The sequence below is a fragment of the Electrophorus electricus genome, chromosome 10 (genome assembly GCF_013358815.1).
Source record: "Electrophorus electricus isolate fEleEle1 chromosome 10, fEleEle1.pri, whole genome shotgun sequence".
Taxonomy (NCBI): Eukaryota; Metazoa; Chordata; class Actinopteri; order Gymnotiformes; family Gymnotidae; genus Electrophorus; species Electrophorus electricus.
Genome location: NC_049544.1, coordinates 5,581,731 through 5,602,133, shown reverse-complemented (window position 1 = coordinate 5,602,133; position 20,403 = coordinate 5,581,731). Strand labels below are relative to the sequence as shown.

Below are 20,403 nucleotides of genomic sequence, written 5' to 3'. Positions count from 1 at the left end.
CACTGACGACTACTGGCATGGATGAGAAGCGGCCTGCCCGTGGAAATAAAGACTCCCTCCCAGCAGTGAGTGGTGATTAGTTAGAAGAAATGTACAAAGACAATCTTTTCGAAGGTTAACTAAAAATATACATAGCTGGCTATCTTTGTTGAAGAAAAAACAAACTAGTTCTCGTTAACATCTGTCAGCATTCAGGTCCTCGTTTCAAAAGTGTAGCCTCGAAGTTGACTTATCGAAATAATTTCAGTAGCCCTCTTGCACACATTCAATTAAATTCTTTATTTTATTTTTTTTTGTAAAATATCGTCATGATACAGTCTTAAAAATATTCTGTTAGAAGCACCTATGGTTTAGGTATATTATTTACAACAATGGTCGATTCCCTGGTTATCAAAATAATGAAAATTAAGAGTAACTTTTGTAAAGGTATGACAAATCAAATATTTAGTTTTTTTTTTCTATATTCAAACTACAAATAAGCTACGAAACAATTACAGGCTCAAGCACAATGACACAGAAAATAACATTTAATCACGTCAAAAAACATGGCAATCTCTTCAGAGCACGATTTAGCTCCAAGCTGTTCAACAGCTACCTCTTGTGGCAGAAAATATAACTGCGTTTTAATTAACCTTGCAGCGGGTATTCATTTAATACATTGATGGCAAGTCCAAAGCTGATTCTACAGTGCAGATAGAAGTCAAAAGCGTGCATAAACCGTTACGCATGCATTTATAACATATGAAAATAGTTTTAAAAAATCTGTTCATACATTTCATTAAAATAACTTCCACAGTCTTGATCTAAAATCTTCCCAAACATTGTGTGGCTTTAGATAAAAAGAAATCTTTTTAATATCTGAAAATATAACTTAGTAACAAGCCTTAGTTGCTAAGACTGGGGGCAATACAGAGCATCCCTTTTCTTAATATCTAAACAGCCCAAGTGCCTCCCAACTCAGTCCTCTTGGTCTTTCATGTATTACAGAAGAGCACTCAACCATGTGCAAACAAATCTTGCAGCAAGACATGCAAAATTTAGATACAAGTTTCTGGCTGGGATTAGGCTCACAGGGACCAACATGGAACAGATAACTGGTGTCTGCAAGCTTGGTTGGGCATTACAGTTCTGGAGGGTACAGCTCTACTACACGCTATATCTTTATGACATTAGGATTTACTCCTATACTCATTAAATATACATCATGAGAAGCCTGGAAGGTTTGAGAACCTCCCGAAAATGCTATATCAAATGTAAATGAACTAATGTAGTGGGTAAAATCAGTTTTTCACCTGATCACTGTAGCAGCGACCTGCGCTGACTTTAACAAGCTTTCTTTGTGAAAGCTCCAGCCATCTTTTCATATCCATCTGCTGACAAATCATGCCTAAATGCACTCAAACGCAACTCAATAAGATTGTCTGATTTAATAATCGAGAAGTTAAGATGACCAGGGATGCTCTGTAGCACAAGGGGGAAGTGGACTCAGACTAGTAAGCACCAAAGGGGATAAGTGATGCAAACGAAGAAATGCCAGCTTCAGCTGACAAGCCCTTTGAATGACTACTCCTGATTTCCCACAATCAACTTTCTACACCCTGTTCTCAGCCACCATGTAATTCCATACATGAGTCTCTACTGCAACCGCCACGACATTTTTGATTAAGAGTGCATTATCCAATTACCTGAATTTAATTAAGTGGGCTTGAACTAAACATGGCCAAATGCAGGTGCTATGGCAGTCCCAGAGGAATGGATTAGAAACCAATTTAAGTACCCACAATCCACTGTGTTTTCAACCAGTCTTTGTATAAATCTAAATTAGTGCAGGCATAAGGCTACTTCACATAAAAGATACTGCATATATAAGACAGCAGATGACCCGTATAGGACTTTAGGGCACACCACTATGCGTTTAGCCTCAATAACACAGCTGGTGTTAAATATAAAAATGTAAATAAAACTAGATAACCTGGCACTAAAATAAAGTCTGATGTGAAGAATCTGTTGCTCTTAACTATGATTTGACCTTTAAATCAATCAAACAATGTCACCAAAAACACATTCTTTCGTCACAAGAACACTGCATATGACCTTGCCTCAAAAAAATAAAAAAAAAATAAATAAAAAAAAATTAACTCATTCTTTTTCCCCCCTCCAGGTCAAGATGACCTGGAGATGGACATACATACATATTTTGTACATACTACAGCTTGTTCAAAATGCAGCCACTAGAACATTGACAAAAGCTTTTCATCCAGCCTAGTAACATCACACTGGCTAACCGTTTCTTTTTTTAAAGCAATACTCCCATTTTTTCACAGTGCTTCTAAAGATCGGCTTGCTTACTTTAAGTCAGATGAGAATTTCTAGATGCAACGTATATGCTGGAGGTTTTACCAGTAAATTTCCTGTAGGTGTGGCCCCTCTATAATTATACAATGCACTTTAAAACCGGTCACTATGTGCATGACAGAATCAGAAAGCTTTTGCGCAAAAGTAGTAACTTGAAAACAAAATGCTCTCGCACTTTTACACATTTCTAAGTATACCCGACCAAATTATGTTGCCAATTATGGCATAGAATATACGATTTACCCCCACACCTCTGTGCACTCACAATTTGAAACTAAACTTTGTTTAGACATCAGGCACCTCTTACAAGTCAAGGCTTTAGTTTTTTAGCAATCCATCAGATTCTTTTCCTTTTTTTTTTTTTTAAATTTAGGTCCTTTCTTCAGAGTTTTAACCATTGCATTCATTTTTACATTTCCTGTCTTGTTGAACATATTTATCTGCTTGGCTTATTTGATTGCATCTGTACAGCACTTTGACGCGCATGTGAAATGCATGAAAACTGCCGGATAAACAAGTACTAGTGGGAACAGTATGGAGGAGAGCACTAGATCCTAACTCAGAGGGGGATTTAGAAAACATCAAGGTTACGCATTTGTATCCCCCAAAACGCTAACAAGGGTGACATTAGGCATCCCTTTCACTGTACAGAGCAAGCGGCAACAAAGTGTGTGAACTACATTCATCTACCTACAGGAATACGGTACAACTGGTTTTCATATTGTTAGTCAAAAAAAAACAAACAAACAAACAAAAAAAAGGCTTTCCCGCCATGAGTCATACTTATGCTTCTATTTCACATGGAAAAATGTAACTGAACTTGAGTGCTATTAACAAGCAAACACCCATTAAGGGACATTAAACACTGCAACTGTACATGTTTTCTAAAATGATCAAGGATAGATAAAAAAAAAAAAAACCAACCTCAAACTAATAATAATAATAAAAAAAAAAAGCTCAAAGATAAAGCAAACACTGACAGAAGGCAGACAGAAACAAAACAACCTGCTGAATGACGATGCTTTGGTACACTATCAGAAATAGGCTTCTCTTCCTTAATTTATAGACTTATATTATTATACGAATACAATTATATACATTTACATCTAGACTCGAACTCTGTTAAAAAATAAAACTTCATAGTACACATTATTTGTCACAGAAAATACATAAAGTCCATTCAATATGGCCTTGTTCAGGAGTGGGCGTGTGCAAAGGCAGGCAGAGGGAGCAGTACGAGGTGCATATCACAGTGACTGAAAATCTAACTGCATTCTCTGGCTCCAAACGCGTTCCACCAGTGACGAGCAAACCACACAAGGGACAGCCATTAGAACACAGATGCATTAACGTGCTGCCATTTTGTGTGCGAATCACCTTCCTGATAATTCAGTTCATGCAACTTTAATGCGACGGCATAGGCTATGCAATATTAGCGAGACTGCAGCTTTCTGTTCAAGGCAGTAGTGGGGGGTGGCACACGCAAGAGTTGAACAGAGCTCCAGTAAATCAGCCTCTGACACACACTGCCACTGGTCACATCCACAAGACAGGCTTCCTTTCAGCTGGAGCATAAACAGAACCGGGGGTGGCTTCTTGGGGACAGACCTTTTGGTCAAAAGTCCCAAATAAGTCTAATTTCAACATTTCAGAGTTTGTCTTCAAGCAAAAACTGATTTTTAAAAATACTTTGGTGCAATGAGTGTAAATTAAGCCACTTCTCCACCTTTCAGACTTTAGAGCTTTAGGGGAGACTGAACACACTCAACGTTCCGTTATAGAAATATGAGGCTAATATAGATCAGTGGTGGGGGCCATGAACATCAAGAATCTCCTGTCTCTGTAAGCAACCACGTTTCAGCTTGAAAATAATAAATACTCGTTCTGTAGGGGCAGGTGTACTAAAAGTAGAACCCTTACAATCAGTGGCGTACAGTGACGTGGTCGACTTGGTCATATGGTCGTATTTGGCGATTCCTCTTCTGTGACCACAAAGGAACGTGGCCTGTTTTCCCAGAGTCCTTCCCTGGGGAACAGTGGATGTGAAACGAGCGTCTCCTTTCACAGATTTTAAAGTGGTCTTTTCGAGTGGAACGAGACTCCTTTCCAGCAAGCCGGTATCACAGGCTTGTTGCCTGTTTGCGAGTCACGTAACCTGAAGTGCATTTTGTTAACATGCAGTTAGGACTTACGACAACCTAATGCATACATTTACTTTTGCATCACAGGAAACATCTCATTAAGTGCCTGGCGCATATAGCAAAAAAACTTTTTTAAAAAACAACCCAAAACAATAAGAAAAACCGAACAACCAAAAAAAAAAAAAAAAGCCCCAACAAACAAGCGGACCAAGACTTTGAGAAACAAACATATTTGGTCCCTCTCAGTAAATCTGTTCAACAGTTTTCAAGCCTGTAGATGGTGGAGACGGGAAATTTCACTGGAATGCCTTAAAGACTTCTCACTTGGAGATGCTGGGGACAATCCCTTCTTGGATCCAAAAGCTTCCACCCATCCCCGCCACCTCCATCCCTCCATTCTCCCGGTACCTCCATCGCTCCTTCCCTCATCATGTTCACTTGAGGCGGTCAGAGCGAAAGGAGTCCTCCACGGCAGGGTCGGCCAGCATCAGCTCTCCATCGGCAAGCATGCCAAAGCCATCCAGCGCCAGCGGATCCATCCTGAGCGGGTCATCTGATGAGAAAGGGTCCACCTCAAAGCCTGGCACTCCAGACAAAGCAGTGGTGATCTCCTTTGACAGACTGGGTGGAGAGTCTCCTATAGTGTGTGTGTGTATATATTTTATTTATATTTATATATATATATATATATATATATATATATATATATATATATATATATATATATATATTTATATATATATATATATATATATATATATATATATATATATATATATATATATATATTTATATATATATATATATATATATATATATATATATATATATATATATATATATATATATATATAAACATTTAAAATACACAAACGTTTCAGTTAAGTTAAGTTCCAAAGGTCTTTCATCTGCTCTGTAAGCAAGGCGCTGGATTAATAGGAGGGAATTGTTTTTTTTTTGTGTTTTTTTTTTTTAAATGCAACAATTAAATGCAACAATTAAATGCAATAATTGAATTTAGAATCATTTAACATCCCCACAGGTCCTCTTATTTTTTGCTCTGTATCACTATTGACCTTGTAGCTTGCCTGACTACCCCATGTAATTACTAGACATCTAGTAATTTGTTTTAGAATTAATTTTAAGTTCATATACAATGTTTTTAAGACTGAGATGCTTAACATTTACATTTATGGCATTTAGCTGACGCTTTAATCCAAAGTGACTTACAATTATGACAGTCAGTCTGTCTTAAAACATTCCAGCATTCAAAAAAACAAAAAACAAAAAAAACAAAAAACAGAAAACCTGATGACTCAAAACACAATTATAATCAAAACCTAGGGTTGTCACAGAATTCATTCAATAAATGCTTCTGCAAAACATGCATTGTGAGGTTTTCAAAAATTGCTCAAAGATTAGGTTGTAAATTTGCTTCTTTGTAGAAAGCAACACTTTTCCAGAGGGAAGAATTTATGATATTATACCGATATTCTGCTGCATTCAGTTCAGAGTATACATGGTTCCACCTAAAAACACATGATACTAAAAACCCCTAAAGAAGTTTCAAGTAACCAGAAAGACCTTTAACTGTGTTACTCCAGCGTTCAAACATCTGATAAAACATTTGATCAGATGTTCTCTTATGTCCATTTTATCCTGAGTAGTTGTAGTTCTGAATATGCATTATGTAGTCATGTCTAACAAACATTTACTGACAGAATTCAATGACTACCCATAGACTTGGATTATAAGTGTGTTCCATGTCAATGGGTTTTTCATTCTTTTGCAAAATAAAACTTGCCAAATTGACCACATTCAGTGGTTTACGATACAAAACAGTGAGATATTTATTTAATACTGATGTGAGGCTCTGCATTATGGTAACCAGTGCACCAAATCACACTCACCAGTCAGTATGATGTTGGGGACAGTGTGTCGTCCACTGCCGTAGCCCTGATTCTGATTTGGGTTCAGGAACTGCTGCTCTGTAGATTCCAACAGATCTAGCACCCCCTGGTGGCTGTGGTAGGAGCCATCTTGGGCCTTATTGGGGTTACCAGAGCTCAGATTGTGATTAAAGCACAAACCCTCAACCTGAGAGTCAATGTTGAACTACAGTATGAAAACACAGACAGGAGAGGAAAGGCATAACTGAGTGAATATAAAGGAAACAAAATAGCAAGGAAAACATTTGGTTAAACTGTGCTTTGAAATTTAATGTCAATTAATTTGAAAAATATATATACATATAGCTACTGATTATTTTTTAGCCACAGATTCAAAACAAAAAAGGAAACGCATCACAAACCAATAACCCTCTTCACACCATGACTTTAATTTAGTCAAGCAACTGTTAGTACAATATTCATGTGTCTGACCTGCTGAGAAAGAGTCTGATTTTGCCTGCCAGTAAGCTGCAGGCCCAGGTATGGATCATCCAGAAGAGAGTTCAGTAACAAGGAGTCCTGTAAGAGCACAGAGAAAATAGATTCAATACCAACATGATATTATTTAAATCTGAAATAAGCCAAGCTGAGGTCAAAGTTTTTCTGAAACTACTTGAAGTTTTGAGTACTGCAATGCAATCAGTGCTCCGCCTGAGTTGTCTAATCTTTTCGCATTTCAGCTAGTGCCTTCAGCCAAAGCTACTCCCAAAGTATTCAGTTTGAATCTACATGAGTCCAGTCACGCTCTACACCAGAAAGCTCACTGTACCCCAAACAGTTAATCAGTATGCGAGTGTGGTTGGTGGCATCCCAGACACATTTATCTGCTTGAGGAAAGCACTGTGTAAAAACAATATCAAAGTTATAAACAAAGAAGTATTAATGTCTGCTACCTTGAGGCATTTCTTTAAAGTCAGTGGCAAGACAAAAGTACAACAACAGATCATGGCATTACAGACCTCGTGAACAAAGGAGCCAGGAAGCTAAGAGCTTTAAATAGATACGCTACGCACAAAGGTAAAGTATTGATGTTCTGCGTTATTCTTCCCCAGTCGGTCCTCTCAAATTCATTCCACAGAGAGACAGGCGAGGACACAAGAGGCTATGATGTCATCTACTCATTTAAAAGAGCACCTTAATCCACAAAACTACAGATGAGCCGTCAGTAGCCCCAGGTTAGAGGTCAGGTGATGGCACTTATTGTGTGCTACTTTCCCAGCATAGCTAGACTTCGACTTTTACTTCAGCATTGTAAGGACACAGCCATATTTCACATTAATCCAATTAAACCACATCCTTCTCTTTAGATTTCTGGCAGCAAAATAAAGCCCTCTTCAACTACAATTATTACAGGCTTCGAGCTCGGACCTGTCGTCTCTGAATGGCTGTGGAACATTGCATATCACTGGTGACGTTGCACAATTCACACTGTTAATTCAAGGGGGAAGCTGGACTCGATCAGAACTGTGTTCATAGTTTTATACCAGTGTCATACATCTGTGTCCTATAGACAGTTAAAGTGCTGAGTTCAATGTGTTAAGTGTTATAACTGGCCTTCACATTATTACACAAAGACCTGATTTATTTATCTAATAGATACTAAATGTACACTAGCATGGACACACTAATCGAAAATAAACATTTCAACTTCAAAGAAACACTCTGTTTGTAATCTGACTTTTAAAGAAAGTCCTAAAAATGGTGTACTTCAGTACATACTAAAACTGCTGAACGTGAGTACATCAAGACACAAGTTCTGAACCTTACGTGATCTCGGAACAAAGTTCTGTTGTCGTTTTTTTTTTTAAATCCGAGTATACACAACAGTGCACCGCCTACATCTTTTCAGACTAGCTGTGCCACCCTGGCCTTCAAAGCGCTGGAGGAGACAGGCCACTCACACTGTAAAGTCCAAGATCACTGGCTAGACTCTGGTTGGTGTGCTGAAGCTGAGGGAGGCTCTGGCTCTGATGCTCGTGCTCGCCCGCCTGGCTGTTGGCCCGTGGCTGAGGGCCCAGCGGCGTGGCCGGATCCTGCGAGGCCGCCGGTGCCTGCCCGTGCGCCTCCGTGAGGTTGCCACCGGATGGCTGCTCCTGCGGAGCCTGCAGTTGGGGGCCATGTCGCCGCCGCTGCTGCTGCTGCTGCTGCTGAAAGTTCTGGCTCTTGCGCAGGTTCTGCATGTTGTGCATGTGCAGCTGCATGGCGGACGAGGGCAAGTGGCCCGGCGGGCGGTGCGGGTGATGCTGTTGCGGCTGGGCCGCGTGCTGGTGGTGGTGGTGGTGCTGCTGCTGGGCCGTCGCAGGGCCGGACTGTGGCGAGGGGCCGCCTTTCTGTGCGTCAGCACTCTGGACGTGCTGCGACTGGCTGTACGGGTATGGCGGTAACCGCTGGTCCATCATTAGCTTACTGGTATCCAATGGAACACCCTGGCCAATGGGAAAAGTTTTCCATGATTTCATATCAATGGTGTACATCCAACTACTTTGTCCAATAAACAGGAAAGTATGCTTCGGGTGGCGGTACAGGTGGGTTGTTTACCTGTGTGATGGCAGACAGCGTGGGGGAGGAGATGGGGGAGAACTGTTTGGAATGATGCCTGCGGGACTCCGGTCCCATGGGCAGGTTGAGCGGCGAGAGCTGCGTTCGTTTCCTGGGGGAGGTGGCCAGCGGTGGCTGCACCTGGCCAGGTAAGTGCGGCGGGAACGAACCCAGACAGGGGCCCGAGCCAGCCACCGTGTTCGCTGCTGACTGCAGGGACTGGCCACTTAGGGAAGAGTTACTCAGGGAGGAGTGCAGGGACTGGTTGCTGAGGGAGGACTGCATAGAAGGGGAGGAGCTGAGAGAGGACTGTATGGAGGGGTTGCTAAGTGATGACTGCAGAGAGGTGGAGCTAAGGGAGTTGGGGAAGGACTGGCTGCTCAAAGATGACTGGATATTGGGGTTGCTAAGGGACGACTGGAGGGAGGGATTACTGAGTGTGCCCTGTAGAGAGGCCAAGAGACCTGCAGGAGTGAGAGAGAACATCAGGATGATGCAACAAAAATCATTTTGGAAAAAAAAGCAAAACAAAACCTCTTCACCTATGCAGAAATACTGCACTGGTAAAACACTGAATAAATATTAACAGTGATTTAAACATTTTCAGACAAAATGTACACCATGACAAGATTCACAATAATTCAACAATTAATAAACATGACGGGGGGAAAAAAAAAAAGTCCCGAATGACTTTCGATTAAACCCATAACAAACCTACAAGACAAAAAAAAGAACCTCAAAGAAATGTTAAACGGTAAAGGGAATCCCCAGCATGTGACTGGGGCGATAACCACACTGCTTTGAAAAAGGCAGAGAAGGCCAGAGAGCAGTGAGGAGGCCGCATCCTGTGTGGTGAGCAAGAATCATCGATGTTAAGCATAGCTGCTACTTCCGATTACATACACACCCAATCTCTCGGTCAGACAAGCACTCTGCTGGGGAACGCACCGCAGCAACCGGTCTGTATCTGCTCCACTATCAAGTTGAAAACATCTAGTGGAATTATAGTTCTTTTTTTTCCACGACTTTAAAGCGCTGACTGGAAAAAGATATTTGATGATTAAAAAAAAAAAAATCACCCCCGGCCCCACCTGGAGAGTGGAAGGCAGTGGTGGTGTTGATGCCGAGCTGAGTGAGGGTGGAGGCCAGGTTGCCAGTGCTGCTGCCCCCGCTGAGGGACGGGTAGCCAGGCTCGTCTGGGTCCAGTGGTGTTGGCAGGGGGGAGGGGAAGTGCAGACTAGACAGATCTGGCAGAGAACCCCCCGTATTCAACGCGGACGGCACATGAGGGGCACCAGACTGCTGGTCTGGTGAGGGGAATATACTAATAAAATAGGAGAGCGAGAGAGGAGACATTATGAAAGATAAGCTAGTAAATCTATTTGACTATTTGGCTTCTTAAGTTAAAAAAACAAAACACACACACACACACACACACACACACACACACACACACACACACACACACACACACACACAACATCTAAAGAGAGGTTGAAGTATTCTTTGAAATTACGTGATTCCAGGGACTTCACAAGACTTTGGTCGCGAGGACAGCAGAGGTAACTATAGTTTACAAAAACAAACACCACAAGAAACATTATTTTCTTCTGTGTGGTTCCAATTAAATAATGTGACGATACCACTGAATACATAATCATTTCAACAAGATGACAGCCCAGACTACCTTCTTGGTGTCCCATGGTTTCAGAAGCTTGCCTTCATCCAACACATTTTCCTCTATGGGGGGGACTGGGTATGGGAACACTGTATGGCCCCAGGAAATAGGAGTCAGAATATCTCATTCCATTTTTTTTTTAACTATGTCTATTTGTGCTACAAATTAATAAAATGTATTTGTGGGTTGCAAAGTGATCAGTGACTTACTTCTCCGTTCGTCACCCTCCGTCAAACCTGAAGTACAAAGAGAAGCAAGGGAAATCATGCAAGATCAGCAAATCCTAGATACTGCAGTGTCCTGTAAAAACTCCTACAATTTGGCGTATCCTCCTGGATGAAAATAACCAGCAGAGCATTTACCCCTGGGGAGAACCCGATACCTACCACTCCGCCGTCCCTGGGGGTTTATGGTGTGAGCAGCACTAAATGAATCTGATGGGGGAGGATTCATCACACTGGTGTGCAGGGCAGAGTCTGAGTTTGTTCTAAATAAAGCAGGGAACAGGTGATGGGGGGGGGGGGGGGGGGGGGGGGCAGGTAGCGAGAGAGAAAGAGAGGGGAGGACAAAGGGAAAGAAAAAAAGGGATGGAGAGGGAGAGGGGATGAAAACAACAAGTTATTTCTTGAGAAATGGTCTCTGTTAGGAGACGAGGACTGAGAAAAGACAAAAGGAGCAAGCTACTCCTGGAAGTGAGGAAATCGGGGCACGCGTGAATGCACACAGCAACATACCACCGCACAAATGAACACACATCTTTACATTAATAAGACATCCACTAAAACACTCAAGTGAAATCAGCTTTTCTCGCAGAAGGTGTACAGATCTGGCCTTCCCAAGGTGCAGTATAACAACAACTCCACACATTCCCTACAAACAGCTGCCAGCTGCCTGTAAACACTGGCCTAGCACGCAATCAGCATACTACTCTCAGTGACCTTAAATCTCCCCATCACACGAGGTCTGAAAAAGATTTTTTTTAAAATATATATATATATATATATATATATATATATATATATATATATATATATATATATATATATATATATATATATATATATATATATATATATATATATATATATATGGCAAGAAGAAGTAAAAAAAAAAAAATAAAAACTGAGAAAGAAGGAAGGTGAACAAAAGAAGTAAAGTGTGATATAGTCTAGACAGATAAAGAGACAGACAGAAGGGAGTGGCAGAGGTGTGAATTCACCTGCTGAGTGCTGTGGTGGGAAGACGGAACAACGGGTTCTTGTCCATGGAGAAATTACCGGACCAGTTCCTTCATGATTGACAGAAAAATGCCCATTATTTCCAGAACCAAGAGGAAAAGAATGGAGCAGGCTTGAGAAAGGACTGAAAGCAGCTTAAAAAAAAAGAATCAGAAAGAGAGACACTGACCCTACACTGACCAGGCATCAGCTTTGTGGCCACGTGCATGAAAAAGGGATCTGATTGCCAAAGAATTTACAGCAGAATATTCAGGGACACTCAAATATTTCTCCATCACGTAGGCCAGCATGCACTGTGCATAATTACATCACTGGTCTACGCGGTAGGAGAGGGGACTTTACAGGGCTGTCTAGACAGTGAGGTCTCTGCCGTCACAATGAAACATGTCTGCAGCTTACTGCAGGTAAGCTGATCAACTGATCACCGAGACGTCCTAAAAAAACACTGCATCTCTTCATGAACAGCTGAAATGTAGCAACTGCTCCTGCAGCTCCGAGAAAAACAATCGCCAGTAACCAACTGACTAGGTATTAACAACTTCATTTAGCAGCTTCGTTTAGCCATTTTTGAGTCAGTATCCCACTCACTGAGAGCGAGTCCATTCCACTTAAGAGTCAGAAGAGGAAGATGGAACGGAGCAACAAAAAGAAACAAGATGATGCCACAAGTTTGACAAAAAAAAAAAAGAAAGAAAAAGAAAGAAAGGAAAAAAAAAAAGCCTAGAAACGTTGTCACGCTTAAAGAAAAACAGGTGAAGAAGAAATATCTGCCTGAAAGGCCTGGAGAGCAACTGAAAACAATGCTGTAGAAGAGAGCTCACTGAAGCAACGCCTTGGAGTTAGTCCTGTCAGTGCCAGCATTAGTGCGCCACAAGCCAAAAATCAGTCTTCACGTACACAGAATGTGGTTACACACTGAACAAGACAGCAGAACATACAGTAGAGGCAAGGCATGCACGGTTGAGAGGCCCTGATCGAGACCTCTCTTACGTCTCTTTAGAATGCTTTACCTTCTCCAGCTGGGGTCGGACGGTGGAGACAGGTAAGCAGAGCTGCAATGAGAGCTGTCCATCTGAGGTCGAAGGTTAAAGACACAGCTGCAGAGCAAATGCCTTTTTCTAGCAAAGCAAAGCATCTTTCATATTATCCAAACACAAATTACACAAACTGAACACAAAACACAATAACCAAAACAAAGGTAAATGTTTTGTGTACTGATAGCAGGAAAGAATCGTTCTTCTTGACTGAATATGAAGTCACAAACAGGCCTTCCACAATTTTGAGGGCCCTTATGAATCCTATAATAAGCAGGCTATATGTTCCACCTTGTTTTACTGGAGCGCACACAGAAATACTGAATGTAAGGATACTTGTCTCCTGTATGGCCGACTGGGAGAGATGAAGCGTCTGTCTCTGTGGACTCTCTCCACCAGGCCATGGTGCCGCGTGGAACGACTGGAGTCCAGATTAGAGTGTAATGGGCCCTAAGGGACCAATGAAAGAATGAACACACACATACACACACCACAAATAAGTACTAAACTCACCTCGAGGGAACCAATAAACATACACAAAAAACAACCAAAACACCATCATATGCACAGAGGCTTATATAAAAGGACAGACGACGAGCTGTTGGGTGATGCAATTCTACAGGGTAGACTTCCAATAGTGGTACACATTTCCAAGGAGACGAGTTACAGCTGAGCTTGCTTGCCAATAACTGCACCCACTGTTAATGTCCAGTACTAGAGGTGACAACCACACTACCAGAGAGTTCCAGTCATAATATAACAATATACAGAAGGTTGGAGCTGGAGATGGAGACCATGCATCCCTAGTCTGGACCCAAAAAAACACAAAGCCTGAAATGAACATTCATGAAGCATCATGAATGCCATACTTGACAATCACTGTGAAAATGCCAGGAACATCAGTTTGTTCCCTGAATCTTGGTTTGCAAAGCATATCTAGGTTTTCAGTAATTTAATTTTCCATACGCCATTAATGAAAACAACTATTTTAAAAGAACCAGGGTACATGCCAATTTAAGGCATGCAAAGCTACTGATGTCAAATGAACACAGTAGTTCACTGTCATACTCTGCTTTGACTTGACCCTTAAGAGAAAGGGTCACAAAAAAATTTACTTGCAGAAATTCCTTGCGGCTGTGGTCTTTCTAGATCCATTTACTCAGGTTTGATAAACATTTATACAAGCTTGTCTTTTTTTTTTACTTATACTTATAAACACTGAAGATTCACATCCTACATGTGTGGTTAAAAAAAATTCCATCTTCCCACTGCAGAAATACTAGCTTCAGGCCCAGGTTTCATAATTTGATGCCGATGTACACAGTGACATACCTGAAGGTCAGGGTTGTTCCTTCCAATCTGGTTGACATTTGGTAGGGAGCCACCATAGTAAAGGCCCTGTGTTCTAGCCAGCCGCAGCTTCTGAGCCTGAATCTAGAGAAGGGCAGGGAAGAAATATATTACACAACAAAACCATAACCAAACCACTCAAAACACAGTTCTGAACTCCACTTAACACTAAATCCCAAATGACACCCCCCACCCCACCCCACCCCACCCCACTCCACTCCACTCCACTCCACTCCACTCCACTCCACATCAAGAGGCCACACTGGTCAATTTTTGTTTGCTCGGTGACCCTTCTGCCATTTCATTGCATATCTGCATCTCATTCAGACGCAAGAATATCAGCTTTCCTTCCTTCCCCCACCTGGGTGAGCTTTTCTGTTTATTATGATTATATCATGATGAGGTTTTAGTGAGCAAGTCCTTCACGTGTGAATGTGTGAAACATTCCGACTCTAAAGAACTGACTGGCTGGAGCAGGAGCGATTGGTAGATTTATAGAAACAATGCCTCCTTTGTTCATCAGGCTGAACATGAGAAGACTAAAAACGATTAGAAAAATGACACCAATACGGATAAGTCACACAGTTTCTTTTAAACGTTCCAGATTGCAGTATTCCTACTGTTCCCGCTGTCATCTCCTGTAGGCTGTAATGGGCGTTATTGTACTAGTGCCGCTTCTCCGCCTCACTGCTCTAACCCACTCCAGACATTACAAGCAAGCTTTTGTTTCTACACAGCCAGACCAACGGCAATTCACATTCCACACTTTCAAAGCCTTATATTTCATGAGTATAAATGACATCGACAATACTTTTTTGTGTCAGCGCCAGTGTGATACTGCAACAATGTTTACTATGCAAATGAAATGAGAATAATACATAGTGCTATCCAACTGCAAGGCCATATGAGAGGCCTGATCAATACAGCTCAGGGAGGCAGTGGCATCAATTCTGTAGATGGTATGATCATGTCAGTACAGATCCTCCACCTGACCCTGATGCATTAGCTTCTGTAAACAGCAACACCAGAACAATCACTGGGAGAGTTAACAAAATTGGGGCTCCAAGCAGGCTTCTCTGAGCAGCGAAGCTTTCTGATGTTTTTCCATGTTCTTATAACTGACTGGCACCAGATACAACAGCTTTTTAGATGCATTTGTTCCAGTGCAGACTTACAAAAAATATAATATAATCTCTGACTTATCAGTAGACCTATTTCATTAGTGCCTATTGACCAAGTAGATTGAATTCAGTACATTATTTGTACACACACACACACACACACACACACACACACACACACACACACACTACTTACTGAAAGGTCTGTTAAGGCACTGACATAACTAAACACCATCAAACTTAAAGAAATCAACCACAAACTTTCCAAACTCACCCAATGAATTGTAATGGTTATTGGTAGGGTGGAAAATGGTTTCAACACCTTCAGCCCAATGCCAATAACCACATCCTCAACCACAAACAAACTCAAACAAGTTCTCATTTCAAAGACTGAAACAAAATAAACCACAAAACATCTATAGCTGTCATGTCAAACGGAGTTAATGTTAAATGCTTTAAACCTTGCCCATCACACTAAAGGAATAATCTTCTCTTTCACACAATATGACAGCATTTCAAAATGAACAGCAATAAGCTAGATAACTGGCCAGTATTTAATCACTGTTTATTCCTAAAGGCAAAAACCTGTAAAACTGCACTGGATTTAGGCAAGAATGGAAGAATGTTCATATTCAAGCCATAAAGTGGTAACGTTGAGCTTGCTGAATCCAGAATCAGAAGCACAAAGACACAATGGGAAAGGACCTGGCTAGTAGAAACCGGTGTTAAACTTGGCTAGGTGCCACAAAGACAAAAATTGCCTGAAAATTAGCGGCGGCAGTTCTGGACTTTACATTTTACAGTAAAGAAACATGTTGGACATACATTCAGCTTGCCAGATCTACTTTGCTTTTTATGTCAGCGTTAGGACATCTGAGTAAGGAAAATGTTCTTACTGTTTCAGTACTAATGGAAATCACACACCTAAACCTAGGATCAGTGCATATACTTGTAAAATCAGCAATACATCTCAGCATGTACTTTTTAGGCTAATATTAGAACGTTATTTCAAAATAAACTATAATTAATAGCCTATGTTTAAAGTCAACATTTTATTTTCGGGAAAATATCTAAATAATTAAAATCAGCAATCCAAAACTGACTACTTTAGTACATTAGTATACATTTTTTTCTTTTCTTTTTTTTGTCCATCAGTATTTATATTCCTGAATATTTTCTCTCCATTCTGTCCTATTTCTAAAGACAAAATATGTGTGTGCATCATTATGTGTGTGCATTTTTTGGATCAAAGCGTTATCTCCATTTTTTACTTTGATCATAGCAATATCTAATACTTTACCATTCTAACAGAAAAATACAATGTTATGAGCTATACCACTGACAAAGGCTATCTATACTGATGCAATTTAATACCAATGATGGCTCATTTTTGGTACTCTCTGTGAGTCAACATTTTGTATAATTTCAACTCTATCAAGCACATGCAAGCAGACAGAACATGCAGTAAGCAGACAGAACCCAGCACTAAATCACCAATTACCAATGCTACTTCAGAAGTCATGTTGCTGTTTAGAACCAGATTGAATGCATTAATAATAATAAAAAAAAAAATAAAAAAAAAATAAAAAAAAAAGATTCTACACTTCTGCAAACAATAATTACTGTAATTAAAGAAAAAATAATAAAGAAACTTTAAAAAAAGCAGTTAAATACACATAGGAAATTTGCTTCTGACATACCATCATTATCTTCTCCTTGGTTTTAAGCTTATTAAACGATAACTGCAATAGGAGGAGAGACTTATCTAAAAGTCCAGGAGAGGATAAGACTTGACTTAAGATCACTATTTATTTTTTTAGGATTTGCAAGAAAGTCGGTTGACTGACTATGTTAACCTGTCTGGGGGAGCTTGAGCGCCGTATTTTGACAGGTTACAAGACGCGATTAAGACACACCTCTTTAAACTGTTAGCTAAAGGTCTACGCATCGTCTGAACACACCAAACTGGTATGGAAAGTCAGATTTGCTTATCTTTTCCGGTGAATAATTTGAGCCATGAGTGAAAAACTGGTCGGCTGGTGAGCCAGCTTGATGACTGGCTAACAAGTAAGTTAGTTAGCTAGCGTTAATTACTTAGCTAACTGACTTTCACCTTAAAACGTTTGTAAGGTAGTCTGCTAACTACTTAGTGATTTTAGTTATCTACAATTATTGTAGTTAGCTAGCTAAATTTATTGCGTAAAGGATGCATCTAACGTTACACAATCAGCCATCTAGATAACCAACCTAGGTGATTTGGGTGAGGTAATACAAGCTAAAATGGAAAAAAAAAGTTAACCCAAAATTAAGTCTTCTTACCACTGTCATTGACTAGAGTGACAAGTTAGTGAACTATCCAGCTAGCTAGCTACGTTAGCCAACACTGTAACCAGTCAGGTTGCTAACGCTATATTACCTTCTATACATTATAGACTAATAGCTGCTAACTAGATAGCTATGTTGTGCATTTTATATGAAGAAACTAGTTAGCTACTTTGTTGGTTTTGTTTTCACATCATTCACAAGTTATTAACGGATTTTTTTTTTCAAGGCCAATGCTCTTGTTTTGACCTGTCATCCAACAACAGTCGAGAAATCTTTAACTAATTAGCTAACCTAGCTAGCTAACTCATTTTACCTAGCCATATCAGACTACACTCTTATTAGCTGAATAGCTAAATAACCTTAGCCACCTGGTTAGCATGCTAATTTCTCACTGGAAGAACAAGTTTCTCGGGCTAGTACAATAAAACATTTCTTTCTACTTGCATAGAGAGCCCGCATTGCCTTACATAGCAATATAGTTAGTTTACAACGAATTAACTATTACATATATTTTTTACTTCATCTTACTCTTACAGCTCGGAAAAATGACAGGCCCTTACTACGAGACCTAGTTGCTCCCCATTTCCCTCCAGACCTACCCGTGTCGAGGTAATGTCCATCATAACCTCCTGAAAAGCAGCTGTCTCTTCAGCCTGACGTTGAGTGTGCAAGGCTATTTTCTCGCTAAACTTTCGTGGGTTGGAGGCCCCGGATCCAGGACCGACACTGGGTCCTGGCCCGGGTCCGCAACCTCCAGCACCCGCGGCAGACATCTTCTACAACCCAGTGACTTCAACATACAACCCGAAATGATCCGACACGCAGAGGCAGGGCTTAAAGACGGCGGAAAACTAAAGAGAGCCATCTAGAGGTGTGTTTAAAACATGTTTTGGTAAAGGATGCTGATTTTACGCACTTCTTCAAATGTTTCAGCATTCGGATTTTAAATAACAGAAAATACACGTGAAGAAGAAATTACACTCCCCATCTACAAAGTGTTACGCACAAGGGTCAATTCTAACAAAGACCTCAACAAAAATAACAGGGTCACTAACCAGATAGGATTCATTGTGTCCATCAATTACAAGGTCTGCAATGATTTCTTGAAACAGTGAAATGTAATTATGTGACATAACATCGGTGTATCGAATTTTATTCTGTTATTGGAAACAATCTGAAAAATTATAGCATACCATGCCCCAATGTTCTTTAGTTTTGGTCCATACACTCAAAGCAATTCTGAAGATATCTTGGCTGGGGTGGATACATTTATCTGTTTCCTAAACCTCAATATGCTGCTTCCCACTTACAAACCTGTAGCGCAGTTTCACAATGGACAACTTGGATTAAAAAAAGTTGCAAGCAGAGATTTCAATACATTTCAGTTAAGTTAATTTAATGTACATTTTCTATTCTGTTGTAATTTTCTTTATTTTATTGAGTTAAAGATACAAGTGCTTCGTACTGAAAGGATAATTTTTCTAGTTCTTATTGAGATGGAGAAAGTTTCAGCGAGACATACCCTTAAATAGCTCAATTATATCTAATCATCTTATTTTAAAGGTTCATTTTATTGAAACTTTAATTGAAGAATTGAATAGGATGTAGACAACAAACAGGACAGTTAAAACCATAGAGGAAGCCTTTGTATTATGAAGATGCTGAGTCACTTAAGTGTGTATATAACATTTCCAAATCAATTATAATACAATTCATCACTGTTTTATTAGCAAAGATATCCTTTTAAATTGACCATTAGGGCTGAATGATACTGTAAAAAATCATATCGTAAATATAATGTAGCTTACACTGCAATATATTTAATGTGCTCTGAGAAGAAAAAATAATCAAGATAGAAACGTTATCTGATCACAAGGGCAATGCAATATTATTTGTCAGTCATTATTGCAATATTGGCCTTTGAAATACTGATATCAGAGAGTACGGATGTAATATGCAAACTGTAATCCAACCCTTTGGCTCCAACAAATCACAATTTTGTGTGTGCATGTGCTGGCATATGCCATGAGCATCAGTCTGTGATTTGTGAGTGCTTTGATGAAGCAAAACTTTAACATAATCTAAAATTATGTTTGTATTATGTATTATCTAACAATATTTTTGATCAAAAATATTCTTTAACCATGTGAAGAGCTCTCCAATGTTTTTCAATCTATAATCAATTATCAGCATCAAGAAAAAAATCCAAATATGACCTTTGGCCTTAACTCTAAATAATGTGATTACAAATTTATTTTCGTTTTATACTTTATTAAGCAACACCAAGTTATCAGAATTTAAGAAGTTCAAATCATGACGAAAAGGTTAACTAATCACTATGACCCACAAGTTACCAAGTTACCCACACCAGTAGCCTTTTCCACGAGCAATTCTTATTCTTATGTCTAAAACGTAGAAAGAAATTGCAGCATTAAGCATAATCATTACAAAGGTAATAAAATATATACAATCAACGTTTAATAAGCTCTCAATTGGAATTAGGCCCATTTTATTTGAAGCTACCTAATCGCTAGCGTTAGATAACTAGCTTTTTTTTTTTTTTTCTTCAGAGTGTATGATATAACTAATGATAACTAGCTTGCTCGCAAGTCATTGCCAGCGTCGACCTAACGCTTCACTGAAGTACATGCCGACCTCGCCAGAGAAGGTAGGT

The 20,403-nt window shown here is 39.9% G+C and overlaps 1 protein-coding gene across 3 annotated transcripts; it reads right to left on the bottom strand.

Annotated features, from left to right (window-relative positions):
* Positions 1-260: 260 nt before the first annotated feature.
* LOC113571205 (CREB-regulated transcription coactivator 2-like) lies at positions 261-18,518 on the bottom strand. 3 transcript variants are annotated; one of them, XM_035530883.1, is made up of 15 exons: positions 18,329-18,518; positions 14,266-14,367; positions 13,270-13,383; positions 12,910-12,971; positions 11,881-11,949; positions 11,048-11,148; positions 10,871-10,897; positions 10,671-10,750; positions 10,500-10,549; positions 10,075-10,307; positions 8,984-9,447; positions 8,347-8,871; positions 6,878-6,964; positions 6,407-6,611; positions 261-5,133 (listed from the first exon to the last, which is right to left on the bottom strand). In XM_035530883.1, exons 1-15 carry the CDS (start codon positions 18,500-18,502, stop codon positions 4,931-4,933), a joined length of 2,496 nt encoding a protein of 831 aa, XP_035386776.1. In that variant the 5' UTR covers positions 18,503-18,518; the 3' UTR covers positions 261-4,930. The 3 variants fall into 3 exon arrangements, with proteins under 3 accessions (XP_035386776.1, XP_035386778.1, XP_035386777.1); XM_035530885.1 differs by having other exon boundaries at positions 261-5,049; XM_035530884.1 differs by lacking the exon at positions 11,881-11,949.
* Positions 18,519-20,403: the final 1,885 nt, after the last annotated feature.